The sequence below is a fragment of the Lemur catta genome, chromosome 15 (assembly GCF_020740605.2).
Source record: "Lemur catta isolate mLemCat1 chromosome 15, mLemCat1.pri, whole genome shotgun sequence".
NCBI classification, from domain to species: domain Eukaryota; kingdom Metazoa; phylum Chordata; class Mammalia; order Primates; family Lemuridae; genus Lemur; species Lemur catta.
The window spans coordinates 53,036,361-53,063,579 of record NC_059142.1 but is presented as its reverse complement, the minus strand read 5'-3'; the positions used below and the strand labels follow the sequence as shown (position 1 = coordinate 53,063,579).

General features: G+C 44.8%; 1 protein-coding gene across 2 annotated transcripts in view; it reads left to right on the top strand.

Moving 5' to 3' along the window:
• Positions 1 to 1,058: 1,058 nt before the first annotated feature.
• Positions 1,059 to 27,219, top strand: part of UBE2O (ubiquitin conjugating enzyme E2 O) — a 53,446-nt gene continuing 27,285 nt past the window's right edge. For both annotated transcript variants that reach the window (XM_045525749.1, XM_045525748.1), the window contains exon 1: positions 1,059 to 1,571. In XM_045525749.1, the coding sequence (XP_045381705.1) occupies positions 1,155 to 1,571 (417 nt within the window). In that variant the 5' untranslated portion in view covers positions 1,059 to 1,154. The remainder of the gene's footprint in view (positions 1,572 to 27,219) is intronic.

Below are 27,219 nucleotides of genomic sequence, written 5' to 3'. Positions count from 1 at the left end.
AGGCTGAGGCAGGAGGATTGCTTGAGGCCAGAAGTTTGAGATCAGCCTGAGCAATGTAGGGAAACCCGATCTCTTAAAAAAAATTAGAATTACTTTTTATATTTTAAAATGGCAATATGGACCAGACTATAACAATTCTGCTGGTCTGGAATTCAGTTTAGGCAGGGTTTTTGAAATACTATAATAATGATTAAGCTTTATGGAGGAAGCTATATGCTAGGCCCTGTTCTACTTCATTTAATCCCCCTAATTGCCCAATGATGCAGGTACTATTATCACCCCTATTTTACAGATGAGAAAACTAAGGTGAAAATAAGTTAACCAGTTTGCCTACCTTTATATATTAGTAAGTGGCAGTGCCAAAAATTGGAATCCATGGCTCCCACTCTTGCTATGCTGCCTCTTGCCATACATGCCTGTCTTCTCGAAGCTTTGAACTCATCTCAATGAGTTTAAAGCCAAACCACTGGGGATATTGATACTTGCTTTTCTTTCTTATCTTTCTCTGGGCCTCCTTCACAAGTCCCGGGACCAATCCCTAAGGGGTCATGACCTTCCAAGCTTTGCTTGGAATTCCAATACAATGCACTCTGCATACACTCTATACGTATCTGTTATAGCCTTGCTTGCAAGCTGCCTTAGAGTTGCTTTTTAACTATTTAATGTGTATTTGTTTTGTCTACTCATCTAGACTGCAAACACATTAGAGGACAGGGATAGTCTCCTTCTCTTTCTGTAACCTTCGCAGTGCCTAGGACTAGGCTGGGACGCCAAGCGAGCTCGTTAAAAGTTGTTTACAGCCTCTCCATCATCCTCCGCCCGACCCGGGCCACTCCCCTTTTCCTGGGCGACCACTCCATTTCCTCCTCCTGCGTCCCCGCCCCTTCCCGCGCCCTTCAGCTTTATCCTCTCCGGCCTCACCCCTCCTTCGTGGATTCCATCCTCCCCCCACCCTCTTGCAGCATCTTCAGCGTCCCCTAGCGACGAGGCGGCGGCTCCTAGCAACCGCATCCCGGTTCCCTGACGACGGCGGCACGTAAGGCCACGTCAGCGCGTTGTGGCCCCGCCCCCAGCGCCCGCTGGCCCCGCCTCCCCGTGCCTCGGCCGCCGCCGCTGCCGCCGCCGCCGCCGCCCGAGACTCGCGCAGAGCAGTTATGGCGGATCCCGCAGCCCCCACGCCCGCAGCTCCCACTCCCGCCCAGGCCCCGGCCCCAGCCCGGGAGGCGGCCCCAGCCCCGGCCGCATCCACCGCCCCGGCGCCGGCGCCCGCCCCAGACTCGGCCTCCGGGCCGTCCTCGGACTCCGGCCCCGAAGCCGGCTCGCAGCGCCTGCTGTTCTCTCACGACCTGGTGTCGGGCCGTTACCGCGGCTCGGTGCACTTCGGGCTGGTGCGCCTCATCCACGGCGAGGACTCGGACTCGGAGGGCGAGGAGGAGGGCCGCGGCAGCTCGGGCTGCTCCGAGGCCGGGGGTGCGGGCCACGAGGAGGGCCGGGCCAGCCCTCTGCGCCGCGGCTACGTGCGCGTCCAGTGGTACCCGGAGGGCGTCAAGCAGCATGTGAAGGAGACCAAGGTGCGGCGGGCTGGGGGCCGGGCGGGCCCGGGGACCCCGGCTGCCTGTTGGGGAGGAGGGGGTCGGCGGCCGGAGCCCTGGGCCGGGGAGGGGCGGCGTGCAGGGCACTGCCAGAGCCGAGCCACTGCAGTGGCCGAGCTGGGAGGACAGCCTCAGCAGAGCGTACGCTCCGTGCAAAGTCATTGCACCAGCGCTGGACGCACACACGAGCTGGGCACTGCTGGCTCGGGACCTGGCCCTGGGCTTCCTGACTTGAGGGGACTTCCACGCCATGTTATGCTGTGGTGTCAGCCTCAAGATTAAAGATGTGGACCGACTCCCTCCCGTAGGGACCTCCTCAGGCTCTGAGGCGCGTTCGGCATTACACCAGTGCGGCGTTTTGCTGACCCCCTAGGAGCTCCGTGCTGCATTGTGCATCCAGAAAGGAAGGCCGTGGCCGGTCCGTGCAGGGAAGGGTTGTGGGCATTCCAAAACAAAGGTAGAGGTGAAGATCCTAGCCGATGTAAAAACCCGAGAAGTTAACTAGATTACAGAATGCATGTGGTGAAGCAACCCAACCTCTTTTTGTTATACCTTGCTGCCTCATTTTAATTGCTGCGGGGAACTTTGTGAGTAGAATCATTAACAATCAGAGCCATGATATTAATAGTACTGGGGTAGATTCTGACAGCTGCGACTGGGATTGATGACTCCTAAGTGCATTTGGACTTCTTGGGGAAAAAAAAATGTTATAGAACTATGGATAGAGGAGAGTCACCAATTTGGAAACCTAAAGGGTTTTTCTTGACCTGTATTGGGATGATGCTGGTGAATATAGCAATTTTACAAAACAAAGAGGTTTATTACCATAAACCTGAAACCTTGAACCAGGGTTGGTTTGGTGGCTTGTTTTCCTGAGTATGAGTTCCTATCAGTGATTCACACACACACACATCCCTGTGTCTCACACCCTTCTTCTTCTCCTCCTTCCCCTCCCCTTCAAGAAAACATTTCTAAGCAGGAATCAGGCCTGCGCTGTTTTAGTCCCTGGGAGGTTGAGGTCTGATTTCTGGGGAGGGCAGGTTAGAAGTTAATCTGGGTTTCTCACACAGTGGGAGACAAAGGCAACGGAGGAATAGGGCTTCATGCCATACTACAAAAGGGGTCTGTGATGACAGCTTGGGCAGGAAAAAGGCCCCACTCCTGTGTGATCCATTTCCTAGTGGCAGAAGTGACTGCTGGTAGCAGCAGGGTCTTTTTCTTGCTAATGCACACACATCCACAGACACAGATCCTCACACGGGACCCACCTTCCCCTCAGAGAGATGTAGATCAGGCAACTGCTTTCTGACTGAAAAGAAAATTGTAAGTTCGTTTGCAAAAATATTTGGAAAATACTACTTTTTACAGCAAAATGCTTGTTTAAAATTACCACCAGTATTGTTGTGTCAGGAAAAAAGGGTATTGCTCTGTATACTGTGTGACATCAGATGGTTGCTGGTGTCTTTCTGTGAGTTTTCCAAAATGTTTTCACCTCCCGTCTTTTCTAGAGGTTTGTGACTTTTGGAATGCTGCTCATTCGACTCCAGCATCCTGTGTGTCATGGCCTCCTGCCCTGGGACTCAGGGAGGCAGACGCAGCTCACGACTGGGAGCTGCCATGTTTATCAGTTGTTGTTCCTGTCCATCTTGACTTTGGTGGTTAACTTTGTTTACAGTTACGTTCTGTCTGCCTCTCCCACCAAGTGTAATTATACAAATTTGGACTTAAAATACATATTTCAGAGTTAAATAAAAAACAACTTTAAGGCACCAACTTGGATAGATTTTTGACGCCGGCCTCTTATGACTTGCTTCAAATCTGTTTTGTGGCTCTGGTAGTGGTGTTTTCTTTGTCATTGTAATTGCTGTAGCTACTAGGCTTAGCAAAAGCCAAGCAGCATAGAAATTCCAAGGAAGTGGTGGAAAGTAGTGCCCCTTTATGGGTGGCAAGATCCAGTTCTTTTAGAATTGAGGATAGATTTGTTTTGAGCAGGGTGGAGGTGTTATACCTGATAGGTAGCTCTCTGTTGCCATGAGCTATAGGCACAGATGACCCTGGTCTCCTGCTTTGCTCCTGGCCACTGACCAGGGTAGCAGGGTGGTCCTGGGACCATGCAGCACTGTGATTTAGGAAGATTTTCTTTTTCACCCCTTTCTCCTGTCAGAGTCCATTGAAGTGACAGTGTGATGTAAAGGAAAGACCATTAGACCAAAACTGAGCATTTAGATTGTCTTCTCCTCCATCACTAATCTAGTTATGAGATTTGAGAACCTAGTTATTGATTTTATAATGTAGTGATTGATGGTTTTGAGAAACTTATATTTTAAATCTGCTACCTATTGGAACTTTTTAAATAGTTCCATTTAAGGTGGAGTGTTTCTAAGGCTATGGAATATTTTTGTAGTTTTTATGCTAAGTTGGAAGGCACTGAGTAAAGTCTGAAGAGTCTTTTAATATAAGTTTTTAGCAAACAAATTTACAAAGAGAGATGAAGAGACTGAGCAGCAAGTCCTACCCTTTCTCTGCCACCTCCATGAATTTATGTTCATGTTCTGAGGCTTCCAGCAGCCAAAAATAAGCTTCTTAAGGACTTAAACGAAGCCAGCGGCCAGTGCCTCTTATATGTTCCTTCCTTTCCCAGTCCCTGACCCCTTCAGCATGGTAGCTGGGTTATCCACTTGAACTCTTCCTCCTGGACCACGGATCTCCTCGGAGGGGCCACTTCCCACCACTGGTCATCCTTTGAGAGAATTTTGGAATAAAGCCAAATGCCACTTCTTGAGCACTAGACACGGTGGGTCCTTCTGGTCTCCACCTGTCATGGTTGGACAGAATGGCCCCTGCAAGGAAGAGAGCCGGACTGTCGTCTGTCACTTCAAGTTCACCTTCCCTTTTGGAGGCGACCTGTTTATGCTTTAGCTTTCTTCTGTTTTCCCATCTCTTGTGCACTGTCTTTAAGGTTGCCACAACATTCCGGGCCTCACCAGGTTTGAGATATAATACCTCTAAATTAGAGCTGCCTGTGATCACACTGCTTTGAGGGGTGTGTGTGAGAGAGAGAGTGAGCATGAGTGAGAGAAGCATCCTGATGACAGGTCCCTCAGGAACTGGCTTTTCACTTTATTTTTGGCTCCTACTCAGGCCAGCATTTCTGTGGGGAAAGCTATTTAGGTGTAGCTTCACAGCACATGCAGTTTGTCTTGTCCAGGTGCCGGGCCCATTAAGAGCAATTGTTCTTTGTGGTGTAATAGGAAGAAGTCATATAAGGTTAATCAAGATGAAGGACTAAGTCCATCTAAATTACATTTTATTCAGATAGGATCTCAGCACGTATAGACTCTAACAGCTGTTCTGTGATTTTATTCTCTGTCCCTTCTAACTCTTGGGCCTCAACACCTTGATGGTGCCTCTAGTTGCTGCCTGACTCAAGGGCACTTTCCCCAGATGAGGGGTGGGTGTTTTCTACTGTGATTGGAAGCCGAAACCCTTGGGTACTCTTCCTAGCTGGCACCTACTCTGAATGACCTTGGTTAAGTCATTGCCTCATTTTCTCTCTCTGCAATGAAATACAAGGTCTGTCTTTGTAACCCCTGCAATGAGCCTGCACAGATGGAATAACCAAAAGTATAGCGGGGTCATGCCTGGGACAGCCACTTGGTTATTAGCAGACACCATTCTGATGTTTGCCAGACAGAACCAGCCCTGTCCCTTCAGGAGATCACTTCCGTGCGTCACAGGGTGGTGCTGCACCAAAGGGGCACCTTGGGAAGCAAAAGGTGCACCAGGGGGGTTTGTTTCAGTGGTGTAGGGATTCCTGATTGATCGTGTTGTTGCTAGTGACCAGATGGATTATAGATTTGAGTTTATTAAGCCTCTTATAGAAATACTCATGAACTTCACCTCTATTACTGATTTGTAAGAAATTCAGTAATGCACATTTAAAGTAACACCTACCAACCTGGGGAGGTGTGGCATTAATATATATATGTATGTATGTATCTGTGCTTTCCAGAGTCTGGAAGACATGTTTTGAAATTCCCAAGAGACACATAATGAGATTATAAATTACAAGGATGGTGGAGTATTGCTTTTGTATTTTAAAATAATAAGACAGTACACTGTTTACTAAGAGCCAGGTACTCTCAGTGCTTTATATAATTTACTTAATGCTCACAACAACCCTGTGAATTAAGTACTATTATTAGCCCCATATTCCAGAGGAGGAAACTGAGGAAGAGAGAGGTTAAGTGAATTGCCGAATCTGACACTGCTAAGGTGGATGAACCTGAATACAAATTGAAGTAAATGTACTTTGTTCTTACCTGAGAATATTTAAGTTCAGAATTCATAGATTATTACTCTGAGTACTGTAATCAAACATGAATCACAAACCCTGTGGTTGGCATTAATCATCTTGTCTTTAAACAGTTGAAAGTCTTAGTGTAACAGGAGGTAGCAAGGAGGAGGAAGGCGCAGGATGTTGGCATGGGGGGAAGTTGTACCTGTGGGCAGGAGGGAGGGAGCAGGATGGGAGGAATACTACGGTGCTGGTGGTGTGCTGCACTGGTGGTGTGCCGCTGCTTTTGCACACTTTTCATTCCCTGACCCCTCAGTCATTCTCAAAATAACTGTCAAAAACACATTTCTAGAGAACCTTTGAATGCCCCTCAATGTTGAATGAAAGCAACCTCTGTAGTCTGATTCATTCTGACACTGGCTTTGTTCCCCACCTCCACGTCCTGGAGCAAAACAAGTGTGCAAACACTCCACTGGCGTTTCTGTGTTGTCTTAGAAATGGTCAGTGTTAGGAACTCCAGCTTGACCTCCTGTCCCCTCTTCTGCTGTTGTCATCCTCTGGCTGGGAATGCTGAGTCATGAGACAGGTTCAGGAAGGATTCCTTGGAGAGAGGCTGGTTTCCTCTCCCTCCAGTTTCCCTGTACTGAGTTCTCCGTGTATTTTTGCTTTGGAACATTAAAGGTCTTTTTGTACCTTCCCCAATCCTACTTCACTGTTCTCCCTTCTCTCTTTTTCATTTTCCTGGTCTATGAAAAGGAACTTTTTTTCTCTTTTACCCACTATTGGACCTCATGGAATCCAATGGAACCTGCTCAGGGCCGGTACTTAAAAAGGGATGCAGTTATTGTGTGTGACATGAATTGTCATCACAACAGTGCTGGCACATGACCACTGTCAGCTGCCCCTGGTGGTCCCTCAGTTGGAGTCAGGGACTTTTTCTGTGACGGGAGGGTTTGGGGGGCGTGATCCGAGCTCCTATTCTCATGGAAGTTTTCGGAGTTTCCTCAATGCCCAGTGCTTAGCCTGCTTCTGGGTGGGGGTGGGAGTTGCTAACTTAAAGTGATAATCAAAAGGGGAAAAGTAATAACCAGGAACATTTATAGAGTGCTTTCCAGCTTACAAGATGCTATCACTTATCTTAATAGGATTTTGATATTTTTAACTGAGGCTCCTTCCTGAGGCTCCACTTGCCCAGTGCATGGATGCCAGGCCCAGAGAAGGCCGTAGTTTTAGTGCTGTTGCATCCGCATTTGCAGCTCTTACTGAGCAGTAGTGCCCATTCAGAGCTGCTTCTGTTTCTGACATTTCAGCAAGCCTCGGGGGTCTCTGTTAGGAACCACCTTATATATGCATGGTTACAGACAGGGAAGAGCAAAATGCTTACTGGAATTTTTTGTAGTTCGGAGTAAAATTGAATTGTGTTAATGGATAACCTCTGAACTTATGTACTCGAAGGTTATTTGCCCTTGTTTTGTTCATTGGCTACACTCTGCGGTTGAGAATTAATGTCCTTCTACCCAGCTGACTGTGTTGAATGGATCCTTGGGTCAGCTTTGTCCACCTCACTCAGAGGTCCCCCCCCTACCCCCCCGCCACAGGTATACTGTATTCTTCTGAAGCAGGGTGGTGAAAAGCAAATTTTTATGATTTAAACATTGCAGGCAAACCACTCAGCAGTATTCAGCTGACAGTAAGTATTGGAGTGAATGTCCTTTTGAGGTTAAATCTGGTTGATACTTGGTTGGGGGATTTTCAGTTTGTTTGCATATTTTGAGAGACTGCAGCAGCATTTACTATTCTGCAGCTAGGTCAGAGGAGTAAAACATTTGGCAGGTCACTTTTGCTTTAAATTGATAGCATAGCTCTATATGGGAAACAGTCTGACTATGACAACTTGAAGTTTAAAAAAATTAAGATACTGAGTCATGCTTGGGGACAAAAAAAAAAAAAGACAATCCTACCCAACCGTAAGATGAAAACTCCCAGCTAGCACTGACAGAGAGATTTCCTGCAGGAACCCTTAAAAAGAGTGTCCTTCATTTGCATCCTGCAAGAGAGAGCTGGTCTCTCCACACTCAGCAGTTCTGAGGGTTCTTCTTCCTGGTTTTAGTTCTGATCCTTGTTGTGGGAGCTGCTGCTGGGATGAGGGCTGGCGAAGCTACCTTGACAGGCTCAGCCACTGGACTATATTTGCTAACCCCTTAAGTGCAGGTCGAAAGTGCATCGACACAAATACGTGTCTCTTGGTGGCTTCAGGAGCATCAGGACTTGACACATGCAGTGCTGAAAGCATCCTGATGTTTGTCTGCTCTGTTTAATTACTTAAGGGATTTTGAGGGCCCTGAAGGTTGATGACATCATCTTCAAGCCGGGGAAGAAAGCATCTCTCCCGACCTCTGGCGTGCTTTTTGGGCAACCCAGCACCCTGCTGGTGGAATGGATCCTGTCTCCATTTCCTCATGACTGCTTACCCTGTAAGCCTTTTCTGTCTGGCCTGTCACACTGCTGGGTGTGGTGGCTCCCCTGAAGGTCACAATTGACCAGTGAATTCGTGGTTACTACATTTGCTGACATTTTCTCAGTCCTTGTCCTCCTTTTGACCTGTCAGCCTTATTTATTAATAATATGGTCGACTATGCCCTCTTTTTTCCCCTCCAGAAACAGTGTCTCGCTGTGTTGCCCAGGCTGACCTCCAACTCCTGGGCTCAAGCCATTCTCCCGCCTTGTCCTCCAGGCACCACCAAGCCTAGCTCATGCCCTCTTAATGGAAACTTCCTTCCCTGGGGTTCCATTATATCAGACTGTACTGGATTTTTCTCTTTTTTGCCTTTTGTCATCTTCCTCTTACCCCTAGATGTGACACTTTTCCAAAGATCTGTCCTCGCCTCATCTTTCCCTCCGTGTTTTTTTGGAGTGATCTCCATCCCTATAGCTGCATTTAGATGACTTCCACATTTACATCACATTCCCAGCTGCTACTTGATAGCTCCATCATGCCTTCTAGACTGTGGGTATAAAATCTTGTGATTGTGACTACCCTCTCTGTCTCCAAGTCTGTGAAATTAAAAAAAAATTTTCCCCAACTTTTTTTTTGTTTTTTTTTTGTTTTGGTGCCAAAACCCAGGACCTAACTTTTAAATATGAAAAAATTTTAAACATTTGGAAAAGTTGAAAGACTAGACCAGTGATTACTAATTACCAACCATCATGAGTCAGCAGTTGTTAACATTCTGCCATATTTGTATTATCTGTATGTATGTGTAAATATATTTCCTCTTGAGCCATTTGTAAGTTAGGAGCAGACATGATGCCACTTTACGCCTGACACTAGCTTGCATCTTCTAAAAATCAGAACATTTGGGATGATTTTAAATTTACCTTCTTTGGCTCCCAGTCTCATTTGTCATCAGACCTTTGTTTGAAATGCCTCTTGCATCTTGTGCCTGCGTTTCCTTTCTACGACACCAGTTTGCTTGCTGCGTGCCTTGTGCCTGGACTGGTATGGCCTTCTCCCTGCGCTCCCTGTCTCTAGTCCCTTCAGCACAGCGTGCAGCATCGCACAGGCTGACCTCCCAGGTGACTGCTTGGACTGGGTCAGGACCCAGCCCCTTGTCATGCTTTAGGTTGTCCTTCAAGGCCTTTCTCCCACAGGTCCTGCTTTCTCTCCTGCCTCTTCAGTTGACTCCAGCCAGTCTGACTGCATTTCCCCAATTCACTGTGCTACTCCTTTCCTTTGATGCCCCATGGCACACCTGAGTTCTCTCTCTTGGCTTGGAAGCTCCTTGAGAAATGAAGACAGGAAATCCTAAAGCTTTTGTCCTGCGGCTCACATGTAGATTCTTGGGAAACATTTGAGTGAATGACCAGAGTTTACTCCCACCCACTTCCCTACAAAGAGTATTCTCATTCTTCTTCCAGATGTCCCGTGGTCCGTGCTGGAGCTATGTGGGCCCCTTGTGAGCACACTCCACCCAACCCTGCCCAGTACCGTGTAGATTGACCCGGTACAGTAATTTATTGCCCAAGCAGGGCTCTTTTGAGAGCACAATGAATGATTACTACAGGACTGGGACATAGGGGTGTCCCAATACTAGAAGAGCAGATTATTCCAGATACACCATATTGTAGTTTACTATTTTAGCAACTTCCGTGGTGAGACTCTCCAGGCAGAGTACCTGCACAGTGGGCCAGGGTAAAGCTAGCTAGAGCATTTGCCTGTGGTCGAAATGCAGCTGTGTCTGGCTGCATTTCCCCTTTGATAATCCCCCTGAAAGCACTTGGCAGATTCACACACGTGTGAGTTTCCTCAGCGGTGATCAGCACCCAGTCCTTACCTTAGAATGGCTGTGAGGCCCCTCTGTTGGAAAAGAATGCCAACCCAACGGCATGTGGACCAGGAACAAAGTTGGCTATATAGGCGCACTGCCTTCATCAAGACCCCGAGGGGATGGGAGGGACCTGGAGTTGCAGTGGTTATGCCAGGCCTATTACTTTGAAGGAATCAGGAACCGTCAATTAAAAATGAATAAAACTACCTCTGTTTATCAGAGGTGGGGGGGAGTGAAGAGTGCATGAATAAGTGCATTCTAGACTGGCACTGCTCCAGGGCTAATGTTGTATGGCAACTCTTGTAATGCAGTTATTCTGATTCCCTTGGACTGGAGAATCTGCGTGTCTGATAAGCTTCGAGTGGCTGATGCTGCTGGCTGGGAATGTCCTCTGAGCCGCACGGATACAGAGGTCCTTCAAGACCCTGTTGATACCAGTAGCTTCAGTTTCTTACCCCCGCCTTGAGATTGTTTTGTTTTGTTTTGTTTTGACACGGAGTTTCCCTCTGTCACCCAGGCTGGAGTACAATGGCCCCGTCATAGCTCACTGCAGCCTCGAACTCCTGGACTCTAGTGATCTGATCCTCCTGCCTCAGCTTCTCAAATAGCTGGGACTGCAGGCATGTGCCACCACACCCAGCTAATTTTTAAAATTTTTTGTAGAGGTGGGGTCCCGCTATGTTGCCCAGGCTGATCTCGAACTCCTAGGCTCAAGTGATCCTCTCGACTGAGGAGGCTGAGTCGCTGAGGTTACAGATGTGAGCCACCACAGCCACCTCTCAGGTTTTTGCCTGTGATTGATTTGAGATTTTTGTATCCCCTCTGTTTGTTCTTGCATTGCCAGTGTTAATGAACCAGAAATTACCAAAAGGTGGGCTGCAGGAGGGGCAGGAAATTCATCAGGTGACTTAATAATCAGGGACTGCTTTGGTATCACCAGTGTTGGGGGTAGGAAGGCCTGCTTCTTTCTCCCCTCCCCATTGCTTGCTGACAGTTATTAATATACAGTCTTTGCTAAGAAGTTTCATTGGATCTCATTTCTTTTTAGGATGAAACTGTGATAGTTGTTATGAGTACAATGCAACCAGTCCAAGAGGAAAATGATTATTCAGCATTTCAGTGCAACTGCTATCTTTTATCCAGCCAGTGTCAGGGGATTCCTGTCGTGTGCCAGGCATTGTTAACCCATGCTTTACCTGTGTCATTTCACTCCCCCTAACATGGCCAGCACCCCCCATTGTAGACAGGGAGAGACCGAAACCCGGAGAGTTCTTATAACTTGCCAACGCCACACAGCTAGTGACAGGCAAGCCCCAGATTCAAACTTAGGCCTGTTCGCGCTGCCAAAGCTCAGGTTCTTTTCACTGGCTACATGGCTGCCCCTGCACCAGTGGAGATACCCCAGCACAGGCCCTATCTTCTAGATCGGGGACCAGCAGACTTTTTGGAAAGGGCCAGATGGTAAATATTTTAGGTTTTGCAGGTGACACTGTCTCTTTCACAACTACTCATCTTTGCCATTGTAGCGTGAAAGCAGTCAGAGAGACAATAAGCAAATGAACAGGCATGGCTGTGTTCCAGTGAGATTTTATTTAAAAGAATTGGCATAGGCCATGTCTGGCCCACAGTGTAGTTTGCCTACCTCTGCTCTAAAAGAGTCCTGATCAAGAGAAATATAATGTGAGCTACATCTGAAAAAAGCAAATAGAAACAGGTTAAGTTTAATATGTTTTACTTAACCCAGTGTATTTAAAATATTCTATCAACATGTAATCAATATGAAAAGTATTAATGAGATACAATACCCACCATGGCTATTGTATTGGATAACTCTGCTCCAGAAACTCAGTCTGGTGGGGGAGAGAACCTCCCTCGGATCCCTTACTCAGCCATCTTTTCTCATAGCACCTAGCATTGAGATTATACCCCTACCTGGCCCATTTACCGTCTCCCCAACCGGAAGGTAAGAGAACCACAGAAATGTCTCGCTCACTGCTGTATCCTCAGTGCCTGGCCCAGAGTACCTGCTCGGTGAGACTTGTTCCATGGATGAATGAATTGATGTACACAAGGTAGAGCCAGGTTCCTTGTGAAGGGTGCAGCTAGGAGTTGGAGGAAGGGTAGTGGGGAGCATTAGGAAGTGCTGTCTTGGGGGTAGCTTTTGGATTATCCCTTGAAAGATAAGAGCTTGGGGCAGTGAGCGGACGGGCTCAAGTCAAACCCAGCAGCTCCCCCAGCTGCCAGAGAGGCACTGTGCTTGCCGAGCAGGGCACAGGTCTGTGGATGGCAGACTCAGGAGTTTGGGTTTGTTTCTTTACACATCGAGAAGCCACTTCAGAGTTTGCAATGGATGACTCAGCCGCAGTTAGGTGGATTAACTAGGGGAGCTGGGAAGCCTGGGGTCTAGGTAGGAGGTTTTTACAGTGTACGTGAGTTATATCTTCTGTGTACTTAATTTGCATGACATCCCATGTACATTCTTGGCAGGGAATATTGAAAGTACTGACTTTTCAAAGTGGCCCGTAAGTGTAGACTAGCAACTTCATCCATGATTCAGTGGAAGAAACAGTGATCTGTTCCAACACAAGAGAACAGACTGATTGTGTTGGACTTACTGATGGAGTTAAGGAATTTTTCAAGGATAATTTTGCTAATGCTTAATTTACCCCCCAGTAAAATCAGGACCCTATTGAATCTAAGAGAGCAGTGACAAAGCTTTGAATTAGTGTGGTGGGACAGAGAGGACAATGGGGTGGTTGGGGAAGGCGTCTCAGAGGGGTGCAAAGGTATGAAGGGCATTTGAGGAGTACCAGCTAGAGCATGTGTTCCACTGCCTGGCACGTAGCTGAGTCAGGTGCATGGGGGGAAGCAGGAGGCAGGGCAGAGACGGGAGCCTTCATGTGCTGGGGCTTTCAGATGATCAGGAAAGCAATGAGGAGCCTGTAAGTTTTTTTAAAAAATTGTGATAAAATACACATAACAAAATTTGTCATTTTAGCCATTTATTTATTTTTTAAGGGACGGGCCTCCCTCTGTCACCCAGGCTGGTGTGCAGTGGCTTCATTATAGCTCACTGTAGCCTGGAACTCCTGGGCTCAAGCGATTCTCCCACCTCAGGATCCTCCTGAGTAGCTGGGACCACAGGCGTGCACCACCATGCCCGGCTCATGGTAACCATTTTTAAGTGTACAATTCAGTGGCATTAAGTACATTCACATTGTTGTGCAGCCATCACTACCATCCATCTCCAGAAGTTTTCATCATCCACCACTAAAACTCCATCCCCATTAAACAATAACTCCCCAAACCATTCCATTTTATAGCTTTTATTTATTTATTTTTGAAACAAGGTCTCCCTATGTTGCACAGGCTGGTCTCTGACTCCTGGCCTCAAGCAATCCTCCTGCCTCAGCCTCCTGAATAGCTAGGATAGGCACTATAGCTTTTAGGAAAAACTTTTATAAAAGTAATAGATGTTCACTGTAGACACGTGTTCACCTACATACAGGGAATGAGAAGGGGGAAACATTGCAGAGATCCGGCTTCTCGTGTGTGTGGCCGGGTGGCTGGTCCTGCTGGTAATAGCATTGTGGATAGAGAGGTGGGAGGTGGGAGGAGATTCCATTTTAGGCCATTTTAGACCTTTTTTGCGCGTGAGATGCCTGGAGGCATGCATGTGAAGAGAGGTATCTACCCTGGAAATGTGTATTCAGTCCATCCTGCATCTTTCATCTTTAATTCTTATTGCTGTTCTATTTCATGCCCTTAGAATTGCATTTTTTAAATTTACAGAAAAATTGCAAAGATCATACAGAAAGTCCTCATATACCCATCACCCAGCCTCCCCTACTGTTAACGTCTTACATACCATGGTATATTTGTCAAAAGTAAGAATTAACATTGGCCCCATACTATTATCTGAACTACACACTTGTATTTGGATGAGTTTTCTGCTGTTGTCCTATTTTTCTGTTCCAGGAGACTACATTGCATTTAACATAATTACCTTTTGAATTAGGAAAAAAACCTCTAAATTGATCTTTGTCTTTCTCTTTGTCTAATCCCCATTTCATACTCTGCCCTTACCTTTTTTGGAGAATTTTGTTTAGGAAGGAGAGTGCTGGCCAATAGCTTTCGATGCCAGAGAGGAAGGGGTCAGGTAAGATGCTTTCTAAGAAGAGGCAATTTGGGAGTTCTGAGTAACCACAGACAGCACTTTGAGTAGAGAAGGGGCGGCTGGAAGCCAGAGCAACAGTGGGTGGACTAGAGAATGTAGCTTAAGACAGGGCCTGGGAGAGACGACTAACCTCTTAGGGAGCTGGGCTCAGGCAAGGAGGGGAAGTCTCAGGTTTAATGGTCTGTTGTTCAGTCTCTGAGGATCCAACACTGAAGAAAAATTGTTGGGATCATTCTCGTATTTGTCTTAGATTTATAGCTTTTTTTCTTATTGCTAAGTTCTATTAAGTTATTTATATACTTAATAGAAAAAAATGCAAGAATATACAAAAGTGGAAAAAAAAGTCACCTGTAATTCCACCACTCGGGGATAGCTGCTTTTTATTATTTCAGTGGATGGTTAGTCTAGTCTTTTATAAACATGTAAGTATTTCTATTTATAAAAATACACACTGTGTTAACTCTAACCTTCCCCTTCCTCCCCACTTAACAAACTTATAAATGGGTCAGATACCAAAAGACTGTTTGCACGTGTCCAGGAGGGGTTCAAGTTTGCAGTACCTCTATGTATATTCTATTGGACAGTAGATGCTTTAAAACCAGTCTTTCCTCTTTGCTAATCAGTGTTCTAGAAGGCATCTTTCCCAAAATGGGCCATGTCACCCGCATTGGAAACCCGTCAGAGTTGTTGCGGTGCAGGTGATCCCTCCTGGATGACTGCTGCAGGTGTCCCAGGAAACTCCCCTCTAGCTGCTGGGCATCTTCCCTCACCTTGATCTTACCTTAATTCTCATAGGCTTAAACCGAAGGAATCATTTCTGGATTGTATTTAAAAACAAAGAACAACAGTAAGAACTCCTTTACCACTTTTATCTTACTTAGGCTCAAGGGTCTCAATTCGGAGCCCCCTGCTAAGCCAGCAGTAAACGTTGGACTGACGCAGTGCTTGTCACCCGCCTTGCCTGCTGAGCATCCCACCCTGCACAGCACTGTGGACACCTGCAGGGAGTCACTCAGCCCTTCAGGGTCCTGCTGCTGTTGGTCACCTCACCCTGTGTATTCTCCAAGTGTCCGTCGTGTTCTTTCTGCTTTCTTTTCATTGCAGTTATCACTCACACTTTGGGGGCCTTCGTCATCAAATTCCTTCCCTTAACAGCAGTTTTAGTTCCCTCTGCCTTTGCTCTTTCTGAAGTGGTGGGGCTGATGTTTGTGAAGCACACACAGGTTGAGTGCATGGCGCTGCTATTTCCCTGGAACCTGGCTTTGGTCTTGGCTGCAGTGTTCCTCAGTGGACGTTCATAGGTAGAGATATTTCTGTGTCATAAAACTTTCTTCCCATTTAAAAAAATTTTTTTTGACAACCCAATTGTTAATGAATGCCTATAATTCCAGCAGATAGAGTTTCTTCCCTTTTGGCCAGTCAGATTGTTTTCACAGTTTGAGAAAATGGGACCAAAATCACTATACTTTATACTTTTTTACATCTCTGTCTACATCTTTTTTGGAGTTTGTTTTTTATGAGACAGGGTCTCACTCTGTTGCCTGGGCTGGAGTGCAGTGGTGCATCACAGCTCACTGCAACCTCAAACTCCTGGTACCGGGTGATCCTCCTGCCTCAGCCTCTCCATAGCTGGGACCACAGGCACGTGCCACCACGCCCAGCTAATTATTTTTCTACATCTTTAAGTTTCTTCAGATAAATTCCTAAATGGAATTACTGGGTCAAGGGATAGGAGTACATTTTTAAGACTTTTGTCTCAAAAAAAAAAAAAAGTCTCACTCTGTTGCCCTGAGTAGAGTGCCGTGGTGTCAGCCTAGCTCACAGCAACCTCAGACTCCTGAGCTCAAGCGATCCTCCTGCCTCAGCCTCCCAAATAGCTGGGACTACAGGTGCCTGCCTCGATGCCTGGCTAATTTTTCTATTTTTAGTAGAGACAGGGTCTCTCTCTTGCTCAGGCTGGTCTCAAACTCTTGACCTCAAGTAATCCTCCCACCTTGGCCTCCCAGAGTGCAAGGATTACAGGCCTGAGCCACCTCGCCCAGCCTCATTTTTAAGACTTTTGATTCATTTTACCTGTCATCCTGAAAAGTGGTACCAGTTTACCCTTTGATCTTAGAATACTTGTTTTCCCTGCATGACGATGAAAATTTGTTGTGACATCTTCAGGATCCCCAGCAAGTCAGCAACATCTACAGGGCTGGAACTCAGGACACTTGACTGTCTTCTGCCACTGTGCCGCAGTGTCCCTGGGCTTTGAGGCTGGATGTGGCCCCTGAGCAGAGGGCTGGACTAGGGGGTATTAAGTGAGCCAGGAGAGGCAGGTGGTGGCTCAGACATGGGGCTTGGAGCGGGCACGAAGACCTGAGATTGCTCAGTATCCATGACTAGAAAAGATAGAATCTTGTTCTGTTGCTGGGGACTGGATGAGATCGCCATGAGATGTGCTTGGCGTAGCCCTTGACCACTGGTAACTGCTACTTGGGGGATAGTTTACCTCTGCTTCCGTTTCCCCATCGTGTTTGGAAGCCGACACAGTAAATATGACTGAAGTTTTAGGAGGAATATTGCTAATTAGCTTGTCTGCCCCCTGGGGCTGACTTTAAAATAAATCTTAAATCTTTGTATGTGTATCTATAAATATTTAAATACATAATTTATGCAAACGGCACAACATTCAAAGGTTTAAAAGAGTACGTAGGGAAATATTTGTCTCCCTCCTGCCATTTCTGCTCTCCAGAGACAGCCACTGTGACCACATATATTCTGTGCATATTTGTGTGTGAGTATAATTTTTTCTAATTTTAATTTTTTACATAAATAGTAGCTCTCTGTACAGTTGCTTCGCACTTGCCAGGTCACAGCTTTGGACTTAGACAATCCTGGGTTTGGATTCTGAGCTTTCTCTTTATTTGCTTTGTGGTGGCCCACAGCTGCCTTGGTGTGCCTCGTCCCTTGGCATCGTGCTGGACACGTCACTTCCCTTCTTTCCTCTCTCCGAAGTGTTGCCCTTCGTGCAAGGCTGTTAGTTGGATCAGTTTGGTGCTGCTTCGGGGAAAGACCAGCTCTGCTGTTGGGGGGGCGGTGTAAGAATCCCTTGTTCCTTGGGGGGTGCTCCCGAGCCCCTCTGTTAGGGCCGAGTTTTCTCAGGAGCCAGAGAGTGCCACTGATGGAGAGGGGGGGTACTCAGATATTTGAATCAAAAGACCCTGTGAAGACAGAAAAAAAGGTTTTTAAAATAACTCAAGTGAAAAAGTATTTCCAGAAACATCCACAAATGCCTTTTAACTCCACTCTTGGCATTTTGCCCCACTTGGAATTGCTGACTTGGTGTTAGCGTTCAGGGTGGGGCTACCCCTGAGGTCCTTGCAGAAGCAAAGGCAAAACTCAAGGGCAAATCAAGGCCACATGAAATGGGTCCTATTTCCTCCCCCCGCCCCCCCCCATGAGGAGTTATTTATTTATTTTTTTCCCCAGAGACAGAGTTTTACTCTGTCACCCAGGCTGGAGTGCAATGGTGAGATCATGGCCCCCTGAAGCCTTGAATTCCTGGGTTCAAGTAACCCTCCTGCTTCAGCCTCTTGATTAGCTAGGACTACAGGCCCACACCACCAGGCCTGACTAATTTTTTTATTTTTATTTATTTATTTATTTTGAGACAGTCTTGCTCCATCACCTCTGCTAGAGTGCAGTGGTGCATCATAGCTCACTGCAACCTCAAACTCCTGGGCTCAAGCGATCCTCCTGCCTCAGCCTCCTGAGTAGCTGGGACTACCACCACTGCTCCCAGCTAATTTTTTTATTTTTTGTGGAGACAGGATCTCAGTATGTTGCCTAGGCTGGTCTCGAACTCCTGGCCTCAAGCAATCCTCTTGCCTTGGCCTCCCAAAGTGCTGGGATTATACACATGAGGCACTGCCCCTGACGAGCAGGAGGAGTTATCCTAATTAATGCTTAGATCCCTGTTTCTTCCGTGTGACCCCAGTGAGATGTTTTTCAGATAACACAGCTCATAGTAGGATTCTTGTTTATGAATCCACACCCTTTCCTTTACAGTTTCCAGGAAAACATATGGACCCAGTGACTCTCAAAGTAAGGGTGCGTTTCCTACCCTTTGAGGTTTCCATCCTCTCCATCTCTCCCATAGACCCTTACATCTCAGACTTTCTGCTTCTGTGCTGGTGACATCAGAGTAGGAGGCAGTTTTCAGCAACTGAATGCTCATTACAGGTGGGGTCCTCACCTGAACTCCTGAGATATTATGGCTGTGTGCTAGGTTTCCAAGTATGTCTGAGTCTATAGTGGTAGGGCTGGAGGGGATCCGAGGGGTGATTTGGTTGGATCCCCTTATTTTATAGTTGAGATACTAAGGCACAAAGAGGCTAAGTGGTTGAAATTAAGGTTGGTGGAAACCACGACAGACAGAATAGGCTTCCTTCTTAGGAAAGAAAAGTCCACAACAGGACACTCACCTAATTTCTAAGAGTAGAAGGTATTAGTAGCGCCAGTTTTGGTTTCCTGGTGACTAGTTATAACTGAGACAGGTTCTGGTATTTGACTTTAAAAGTAGAATCTATAACACAGAGGGTTTACAGGGAACACTATGACTCAGGAGACTTATCCAAGAAAACTTCCTACTAAAGACCAGGCAGTCAGTAATTGCAGCTCAGGCTAACTTGCCTTTTTAATAAAATAACAAATTTCTTGAGATAATTCACATACCATAAAATTCACCCTTTTAAAATGTACAATTCAAGTGTTTTTTTGTATATTCAGAGTTGTTAATCATCACCACTGTCTAAATTTAGAACATTTTCATCACCCCAAAAAGAACCCCATACCTATTAGTCATATCCTGTTCCCTACCTCCCAACTCCTGGTAACCACATTCTGTGTCTATGGGTTTGCCTTTTCTGGACATTTCATATAAATGGAAACATACAACATATGTCCTTGTGTCTGGCTTCTTTCACTTAGCATAAAGTTCATCCATGTATCAGTTATCAGTACTTAATTTCTTTTTTTTTTTGCTTTTAAGAGACAGGGTCTTGGCCAGGTGTGGTGGCTCATGCCTGTAATCTTAGCACTCTGGGAGGGCGAGGCGGGTGGATTATTTGAGCTCAGGAGTTCGAGACCAGCCTGAGCAAGAGCGAGACCCTGTCTCTACTAAAAAAATAGAAATTATATGGACAACTAAAAATACATATAGAAAAAATTAGCCAGGCATGGTGGCACATGCCTGTAGTCCCAACTACTTGAGAGGCTGAAGCAGGAGGATCGCTTGAGCCCAGGAGTTTGAGGTTGCTGTGAGCTAGGCTGACACCACGGCACTCTACTCAGGGCAACAGAGCGAGACTCTGTCTCAAAAAAAAAAAAAAAAAAAAAGACAAGGTCTTGCTCTGTTGCCCAGGCTGGAGTTCAGTCACTGCAACCTTGAACTCTTGAGCTCAAGTGATCTTCCTCCTGTGTCAGCCTCCTGAGTAGCTAAGACTGACTACAGGCATGAGCCACCATGCCCATCTAATTTAAAGAATTTTTTTGGTAGAGGGGATCTTGCTGTGTTGCCCAGGCTGGTCTCAAACTCCTGGGCTCAAACAGTCCTCCCACCTCAGCATCCCAAAGTGCTGGAATTATAGGTGTGAGCTGCTGTGCCCAGCCTCCTTTTTAAAATTGTTGAAAAATGTTCCATTATGTGGTTATATTACATTTTGTTTATTTCATCAGTCGATGGACATTTGGATTGTTTCTACTTTTTGGCTATTCTGAATAATGTTGCTATAAGTATTTATATACAGACATTTTTATGTTAACATATATTTTCATTTCTCTTGGGTATTATACCCTGGAGAGGAATTGGTGGGTCATATGGTAAGTCTATGTTTAACCTTTTGAGCAACTGCCAGACTGCTTTCCAGAGTGGCTGCAGCATTTTACATTCCCACCAGCAATGTTGTAGCTTCCAATGCCTGTCCTTCTTTTTTTTTTACCTCATGTTGGTGGGTTCCAGTTTCTCCATATCCCACCATCACTTGTGATTGTCAGTCGTTTTGTTTATAGCCCTCTTAGTGGGTAGGAAGTGGTGTCGCATTGTGATTTGATTTGCATTTCCCTAATGACTAATGATCAGCATCTTTTCATGTGCTTATTGGCCGTTTGTATATCTCCTTTGGAGAAATGTCTATTCAAATAAATCCTTTGCCCATTTTTGAATTGGGTTGTTTGTTTACTTGCTTGTTAGACCCTGCGTTTGGAGCTTCTGTCTGTCCTATGGAGTCTGGCAGGTGGGCCACCTTTTGAGATAGGTGCCCTGTCCGTGTCACTGGAGTCTGAGCCAGGTGTCTTGCATTATGTTGGGATGTAACCCCCATTTCTATTTAAATGTGCTCTGGGGGATTTGAGACCCTTAGGAACAGGGAACGGAAAGGGCTTTCCTGAGTCTTCCCAGGAACAGAGTTCTAATTGTTTTAAATCTGGACTCCACAATCACCCCAGGATGAAAAGGTTGCTAAATAGGTCAGTGGGGAAGCTTTCCAATATTTACCAGTCACAGGAACTGTGGGTATGCCAGGTACAATGTAAGTGTTTCAGAGGCAGAGACCATACCATCCATTTCTTTTGAGTCTCTTTCGTAGTATAATTATAATACTCCTTAGGCAGTAGGATGATGAAATATTTGTTGATTGACAGGAATGTACTTTGGTAACAGTCGTTTCTGTAGCTGTTTGGCAGGTTTAAGACATGGTTATGCTGAAACACATGAGAGGGTGTCTGGTGTGTGAGCCTGGTGATAGGAGGCCCTGAGTTTCCCCAGAGGATCTTGGCTACTGTCGCCTCGCAGATCCTCCATCCTTAAGCAGTGTGGCTGTCTGCTGAGGGGCACATGTGCTGCTATTTATGTTTGGTGACTTTCTCAGTGATTGTTTTTAGTTTAGCATTTAAGAATCTAATTTAATTTTGTAAGTGTGTAAAGTGTTGGTACCCACGCCTGCTGCATGATACTGACAGCGAGTCTTTTCTACTCAGAGTTCAACTTTGTCCTGGATCAGCTCTGTCATGGTTAAATGACAGCAGACTATGGAATGTAAATTTGTTTCACATTTGAAACAAAAAGGCATTTCTAGGAGAGGCTAGATGGCCCTCTCAGGTGTTTGGGGGGAGTTTCTAATGGAATTATTCTTTCTTTTCCCTACCCACCATTTCACTTCTCAGAGTAGCAGCACTGCAAGAGCCCATCAAAGATGAATTGGTCTCTACAATTGAGTGGGTGAAAATCTGAACTAAAGATTTCTAATTTTTAGCCAGACGTGGTGGCTCACGCCTGCAATCCTAGCACTCTGGGAGGCCAAGGTGGGAGGATCACTTGAGCTCAGGAGTTCGAGACCAGCCTGAGCAATAGCGAGACCTCGTCTCTACTGAAAATAAAAAAAAATTAGCCAGACAACTAAAAATATATAGAAAAAATTAGCTGGGCATGGTGGTGCATGCATGCCAGTAGTCCTAGCTACTCAGGAGGCTGAGGCAGGAGGATGGCTTGAGCCCAGGAGTCTGAGATTGCTATGAGCTAGGCAGATGCCACAGCACTCTAGCCCGGGCAACAGAGTGAGACTCTGTCTCAAAAAAAAAAAAAAAAAAAGATTTCTAATTTTTGAATTTGCGATGTCCAGTTTTTGTTGACTTATTATCACTTCTCCTTTGTCTTCAAATATGTCCTATGATTGTATATAAGTACTTTGCAAAATTAAGATTAAAAATCCCTGGTTGGCATACTTCAAGTAAAACATGGTATATTGAACACATTCATTTATAGCAAATTCCTCCAGAAACCTTGCTAAAATAGCAGCAAAAGAATTTTTTTTTTTTTTTTTTTTTTGAGACAGTGTCACTCTGTTGCCCAGGCTAGAGTGCCATGGCATCAGCCTAGCTCACAGCAACCTCAAACTCCTGGGCTCAAGCAATCCTCCTACCTCAGCCTTCCGAGTAGCTGGAACTACAGGCATGCGCCACCATGCCCAGCTAATTTTTCTATATATATTTTTAGTTGTCCATATAATTTCTTTCTGTTTTTAGTAGAGACGGGGTCTCGCTCTTGCTCAGGTTGGTTTCGAACTCCTGAGCTCAAAGGATCCACCTGCCTCAGCCTCCCAGAGTGCTAGGATTACAGACATGAGCCACCGTGCCCCGCCAAAAGAATTTTTTAAATGTATGAATCCACAAGGACAAAGATTGGGAGAGAAAATAGTAATAGGCAAAAGATTTCAAATTTTTGGAAGATAAAAGATGAACAGAAGACTAGGCAGAGCAGAGGAAGCTGGAATGTTGGTGGCTGCAGAGAGAGACAGAGCACTTTGGAAAGCCTCAGGAATTGGAGGCATTTGATGTCACTCAAGGTGGGAGTGAGGTTTGGGCCTAAAAGCAGAAGAATTAGTTGAGAGTCAGTATAGGGAGAAATTAAACTTCTCAAGTTACCACTCTAACTCAGCAAACCGGAGAGTGAGGGAGCAGAGGCTCATGCCCTGGATTGAGGTACTGCAGGCGTGGCATGGGGCAGAGTACCACTGGACTGAAGGAGGAATTCAAGAGCATCTGCACACTAAAGGAGCAAATCCCACCAAAGAGAGCTCCTGCCAGCTCCCAGAGTGCTGAGACCAGACATGAGGCACAGCATTGGAGGATTTCCTTGCTACAAAAACGAGCATGTCAGAGACAAGACCTGCCCAGGTTGCTAGCATTTGGTGGTCCCTCACGGCAAAAGCTGTCTTTCTACTCCAGCTAGTGTGGTCCTAACCAGTACAGAGCCTCCGTCATATTCACAAAGCTTCCATCATCTTTTTATTGCCTCAACTTTTTTTAACTTTTTATCTTAAAATAATTATAGATTCACAGGAAGCTGCAAAAATAGCAGAGAGGTCCCCTGCACCTTCCTGCAGTTTCCCCTGATGGTTGCATCTTGTATAATCGTAGAAAGTACCAAGACCAGGGAATTGACATTGGTACACAATGTATGTGTACGGTTCTATGCCTTTTTATCACATGTGTAGATTCATGTAACCACCGTAGCAGTCAAGACACAGAACTGTTCCATCACCATCACCGTGAAGATCTCCTGTTGCCTCGCTTTTAAATAGGAATGGACAGCCCAAGATCCCTGGATATATTCAGAAAGCTCACAACATGAAAGGTAGAGGCCAGAAAAAAACAAAGAGAAAAATATATCTCAGAGGAATCAGACTTGATTCTAGCAAAAGAAACCCTCAAAGCACATATCACATATACTCAGAGAAATCAGAGTTAATATTTTATCCATAAAATAAAAGCAGGATACTATAAAAATCAAGAGCAAGAGTTCTTGGAAATTAAAACCATTTTTTTCCCCAAAGAGTTGATGAAGACTTCCAGGAAATAGAACAAAAACATCCAACATCTAGAAGATCTAAAGAGAGGAAAGGAAAATGAAGGAGAGAAATAAGAAATAACAGATGTTTTCAGAATTGACAGTCATAAGGTTCCAAAGTGGTGAATGGGAAAAATCCTAACTGTGGCACATTGTGTGATTCCAGAACACTGGGGATAAAGCTTCCAAAGAGAGAAAAAGATCACATACAAAAGATCTGGGATCAAGATGGGGGGGATTTTTCAACCTCATCAGAAGCCAGACTGGCATGGAGTGGATTTCCCCTTCTGGTAACATGGTAGATTGAGCTAAAGTAGAATCACTCCTACTGTGTTCACTTGGTAATGCTGTATAAAATATAACAAAGACTTTAAATATGTAGCTGAGATTATAAGAAAGAAAAGAGACAACAAAGAACCAAAATCAAAGCAGAAACTTAAAGCCAAAGCAGAGTAGGCAGCTCTAGGGGTTGTTTGCTGAACCCCCAAATTGGCCCTAACAATAATAGAGGTTTGGCTTTTAATGAACATTAAAAACATGGAATGGAAATAGAAAACCCCTCAAGGGGCCATTCCCAGGTAAAAGGGATGCAAGAAAATCTCCCCCATGGGGCCAGAGAAATGGTAAGGGAGTTTATCATTGTCCCACACTCTGGATGGTGTTGGAGGAAGCCTTCTGTGAGCAGTAGAAACATCCAGGTTCAAAGTCTGTATTGGTAGTACCCCCAAGTTTCAGGAATCCCCAAGCTATCACCAGCTAGCAGCAGGCTGAGAATGTCCCTGAAGCTCCTTGCAGAAGCAAAGGCAAAACTTCTCTAGAGTGACCCTTCGACAGTGCAGGCCACTTGGAATCCCACAATCCCCGCATCTTGTTCTAGGAAATTGCCAAACATGTAGAAATTATAAGCATAAGTCAACGGTGACAACAAATAGAAAGATTCCCAAGATGAAAATTTCAGATAATAGAAGAGATTATGATAGAAATGTTTAAGGGCATTGAAGGGCTAAAAGAAAGGGTAGACATCAAAGGAAAGAGTAAGACATTTAAAAAGGGATATTTTTTAAAGAACCAAATAAAACCTCTAGAATGAAAACTGTAATCATTGAGTTTAAAACCCTGTAGAAATGTTAAATAGCAAGTAGCATAAATTCTCTGGAGAGAATTATATGGACCAGAAAATAGATCTGAAGAAGTTAACTAGAATTCTGCACAGAGATGAAAGAGATGATATGTGAGGAAGAGAAGTTATGAATACGGAGGGCAATACAAGAAGGCCCAACAGGTCTAATGAAAGATCCCAAAGGAGAAAATAGCTTCTTTAAAAGCAACTTGAGATAAAAAGACAGATTACCCCCAAGGGTCAACAGCGAAACTCAGTAAATGTCTAAGAACAGTAGAGGCCACAATGGAATAAAATCTTCAGCATGCTAAGGAAAATCAGTTGTTGGCTTAGTTTTCAGTAACCAGCTTAAATTATCATTCAATAATGAGAACAAATAAAGACATTTTCACACAGAGAAAAAACTATATTCACTAATAGACCATCACTGTACTTCAGGAAGACGAAACTAAATTTAGGAGATAGGATTGATGCAGAAAGGAATGGTATGCAAGGACATCAGAAAGTGCGGATAAATCTAAGCATTTACTTAAAACAGTGCTCAGCACTAATTTGGGAAGAATAAAAAACTAAAATCCTGACAATACATGGAAATGACAGAGGGGGTGATTTGAATTAATACATTCTAAAATCTTTGAACCGTTTGGGAAGTGTGGGAGGGATATTGATTGGCGTTAGACTTTCTGAGTCAAGTAGACTTGTTCAAATTTGAAGGGTAACCACTAAAAGAATAGAAACAGGATTTAAAGCTTTCAAAATCACAGAGGGAAAATATACGGAATTTAAAAACTAGGTCATTCGTCTAGAAGAAAGAAAGCTAAGAGAAAGTGTGGTAGATGGAAAGCCCTGAAGGTAACAGAAATAAATCCACATGGATCACAGTGAATATAAACAGATTAAATATGCCAGTTACGACACACGTTCTCAGACCGGAAGACAACAGAGCAAATCCTTCAACATTCTGAGTCCACATCCATATCCAGCCAAATTACCAGTCAACTAGAGTAGAAAAACAATTCTTCTCAGACACACAGGGACTGAAAAAAAAAAAGTGTCTCCCATGCCCTTTCTTGGGGAGGGGGGTTGTTCTTCACCAAAACCAGGGAGTTTTTCTGGGATCCAGGAAACAAGGACTCTGATGCAGGTGAGCAGCAAAGGAAATCCAGATTCGAGAGGCAGGGTGGAATCTGCAGGAGGGAGAGCTCTAGGGAAAAAAAGAGGCAAAACTAAAAGATACCTGATAGATATGTTGATGATGTTTAGAAAAGTCATGAATGAGTATTTGACAGAATTATCAGTATGTGCATAGGTTGTGTGAGCGCCACTTGGTCCCACTGTGAGCTACATTTCCTCCAGCACAGCACATTGATATTTTTTGGTTAATGCAGTAGAAGCATTAGCAGGATGGGGTGAAGGCAAGGGATTGGGGGGGAGGGTAAGAGTTAGGTCGTCAGCTGTCGAAACAGGAAGTCAATAGATAATGTCTATAATTAATTAGGAATTAGAGGGGCGAGAAGGTTGTTTGTATACATACGGAGGTAGATACTCAAATAACTAAGAAATTACAAAGTGATTGCCTCAAGGAGCACAACTGAGAGGGTAAGACAGGGGACTACTATATTTCATTAAGCCATTTTGATCTTTTTTTTTTAACTTGTGCATTACTTTGATAAAATTCAGCAATTTTTTTTTTAAAGAACTTGCTGGTTTAAACCAACACTGTTCAATAGAAATGTAATATGAGCTCCATATGTAATTTAAAAATTTTTAGTGGCTATGTTAAACAGTCAAAAGAAATAGGTAAAATTAATTTTAATATGTTTTATTTAACCCAGTATATATCCAGGATATCATTTCAGCATGTGATGAGTGTAAAGAATTTTAATGAGGTAGTTTACTTTCTTCATACTGAATCTTTGAAATCTTGTTTTCTTAAATGCCGGACTTCCTACCTCAAACTGATTTCTATTGCTCTTCCGTCATAATACCGGTCCCCACACTTTGTGTTCAGCCCTTGGTTAAATAAAACACCTCCTCACCTATACACATGCCTTAGACTGGTATGTTTGTTGTGTCCAAAGCATCTAGGCAGACAGGAACCTCCTGAGATTTTTTTCAACTATATTCAAGGCTCTAGAACTAGTGGTGCTTCCTTGGTTTTTGCAAGCATAAAGTTGAGCTTGCAGTGTTAAGAGTAATGATTGGGTATTAATATTTTAAAGCCTGTTTCTCAAACTGTAATTCTACCTAGAATCCTAGAACTCAACCCTCAGATTTAAATCAATGGAGCGCTGTGAAGTTTTGTGTTTTTTTTAAG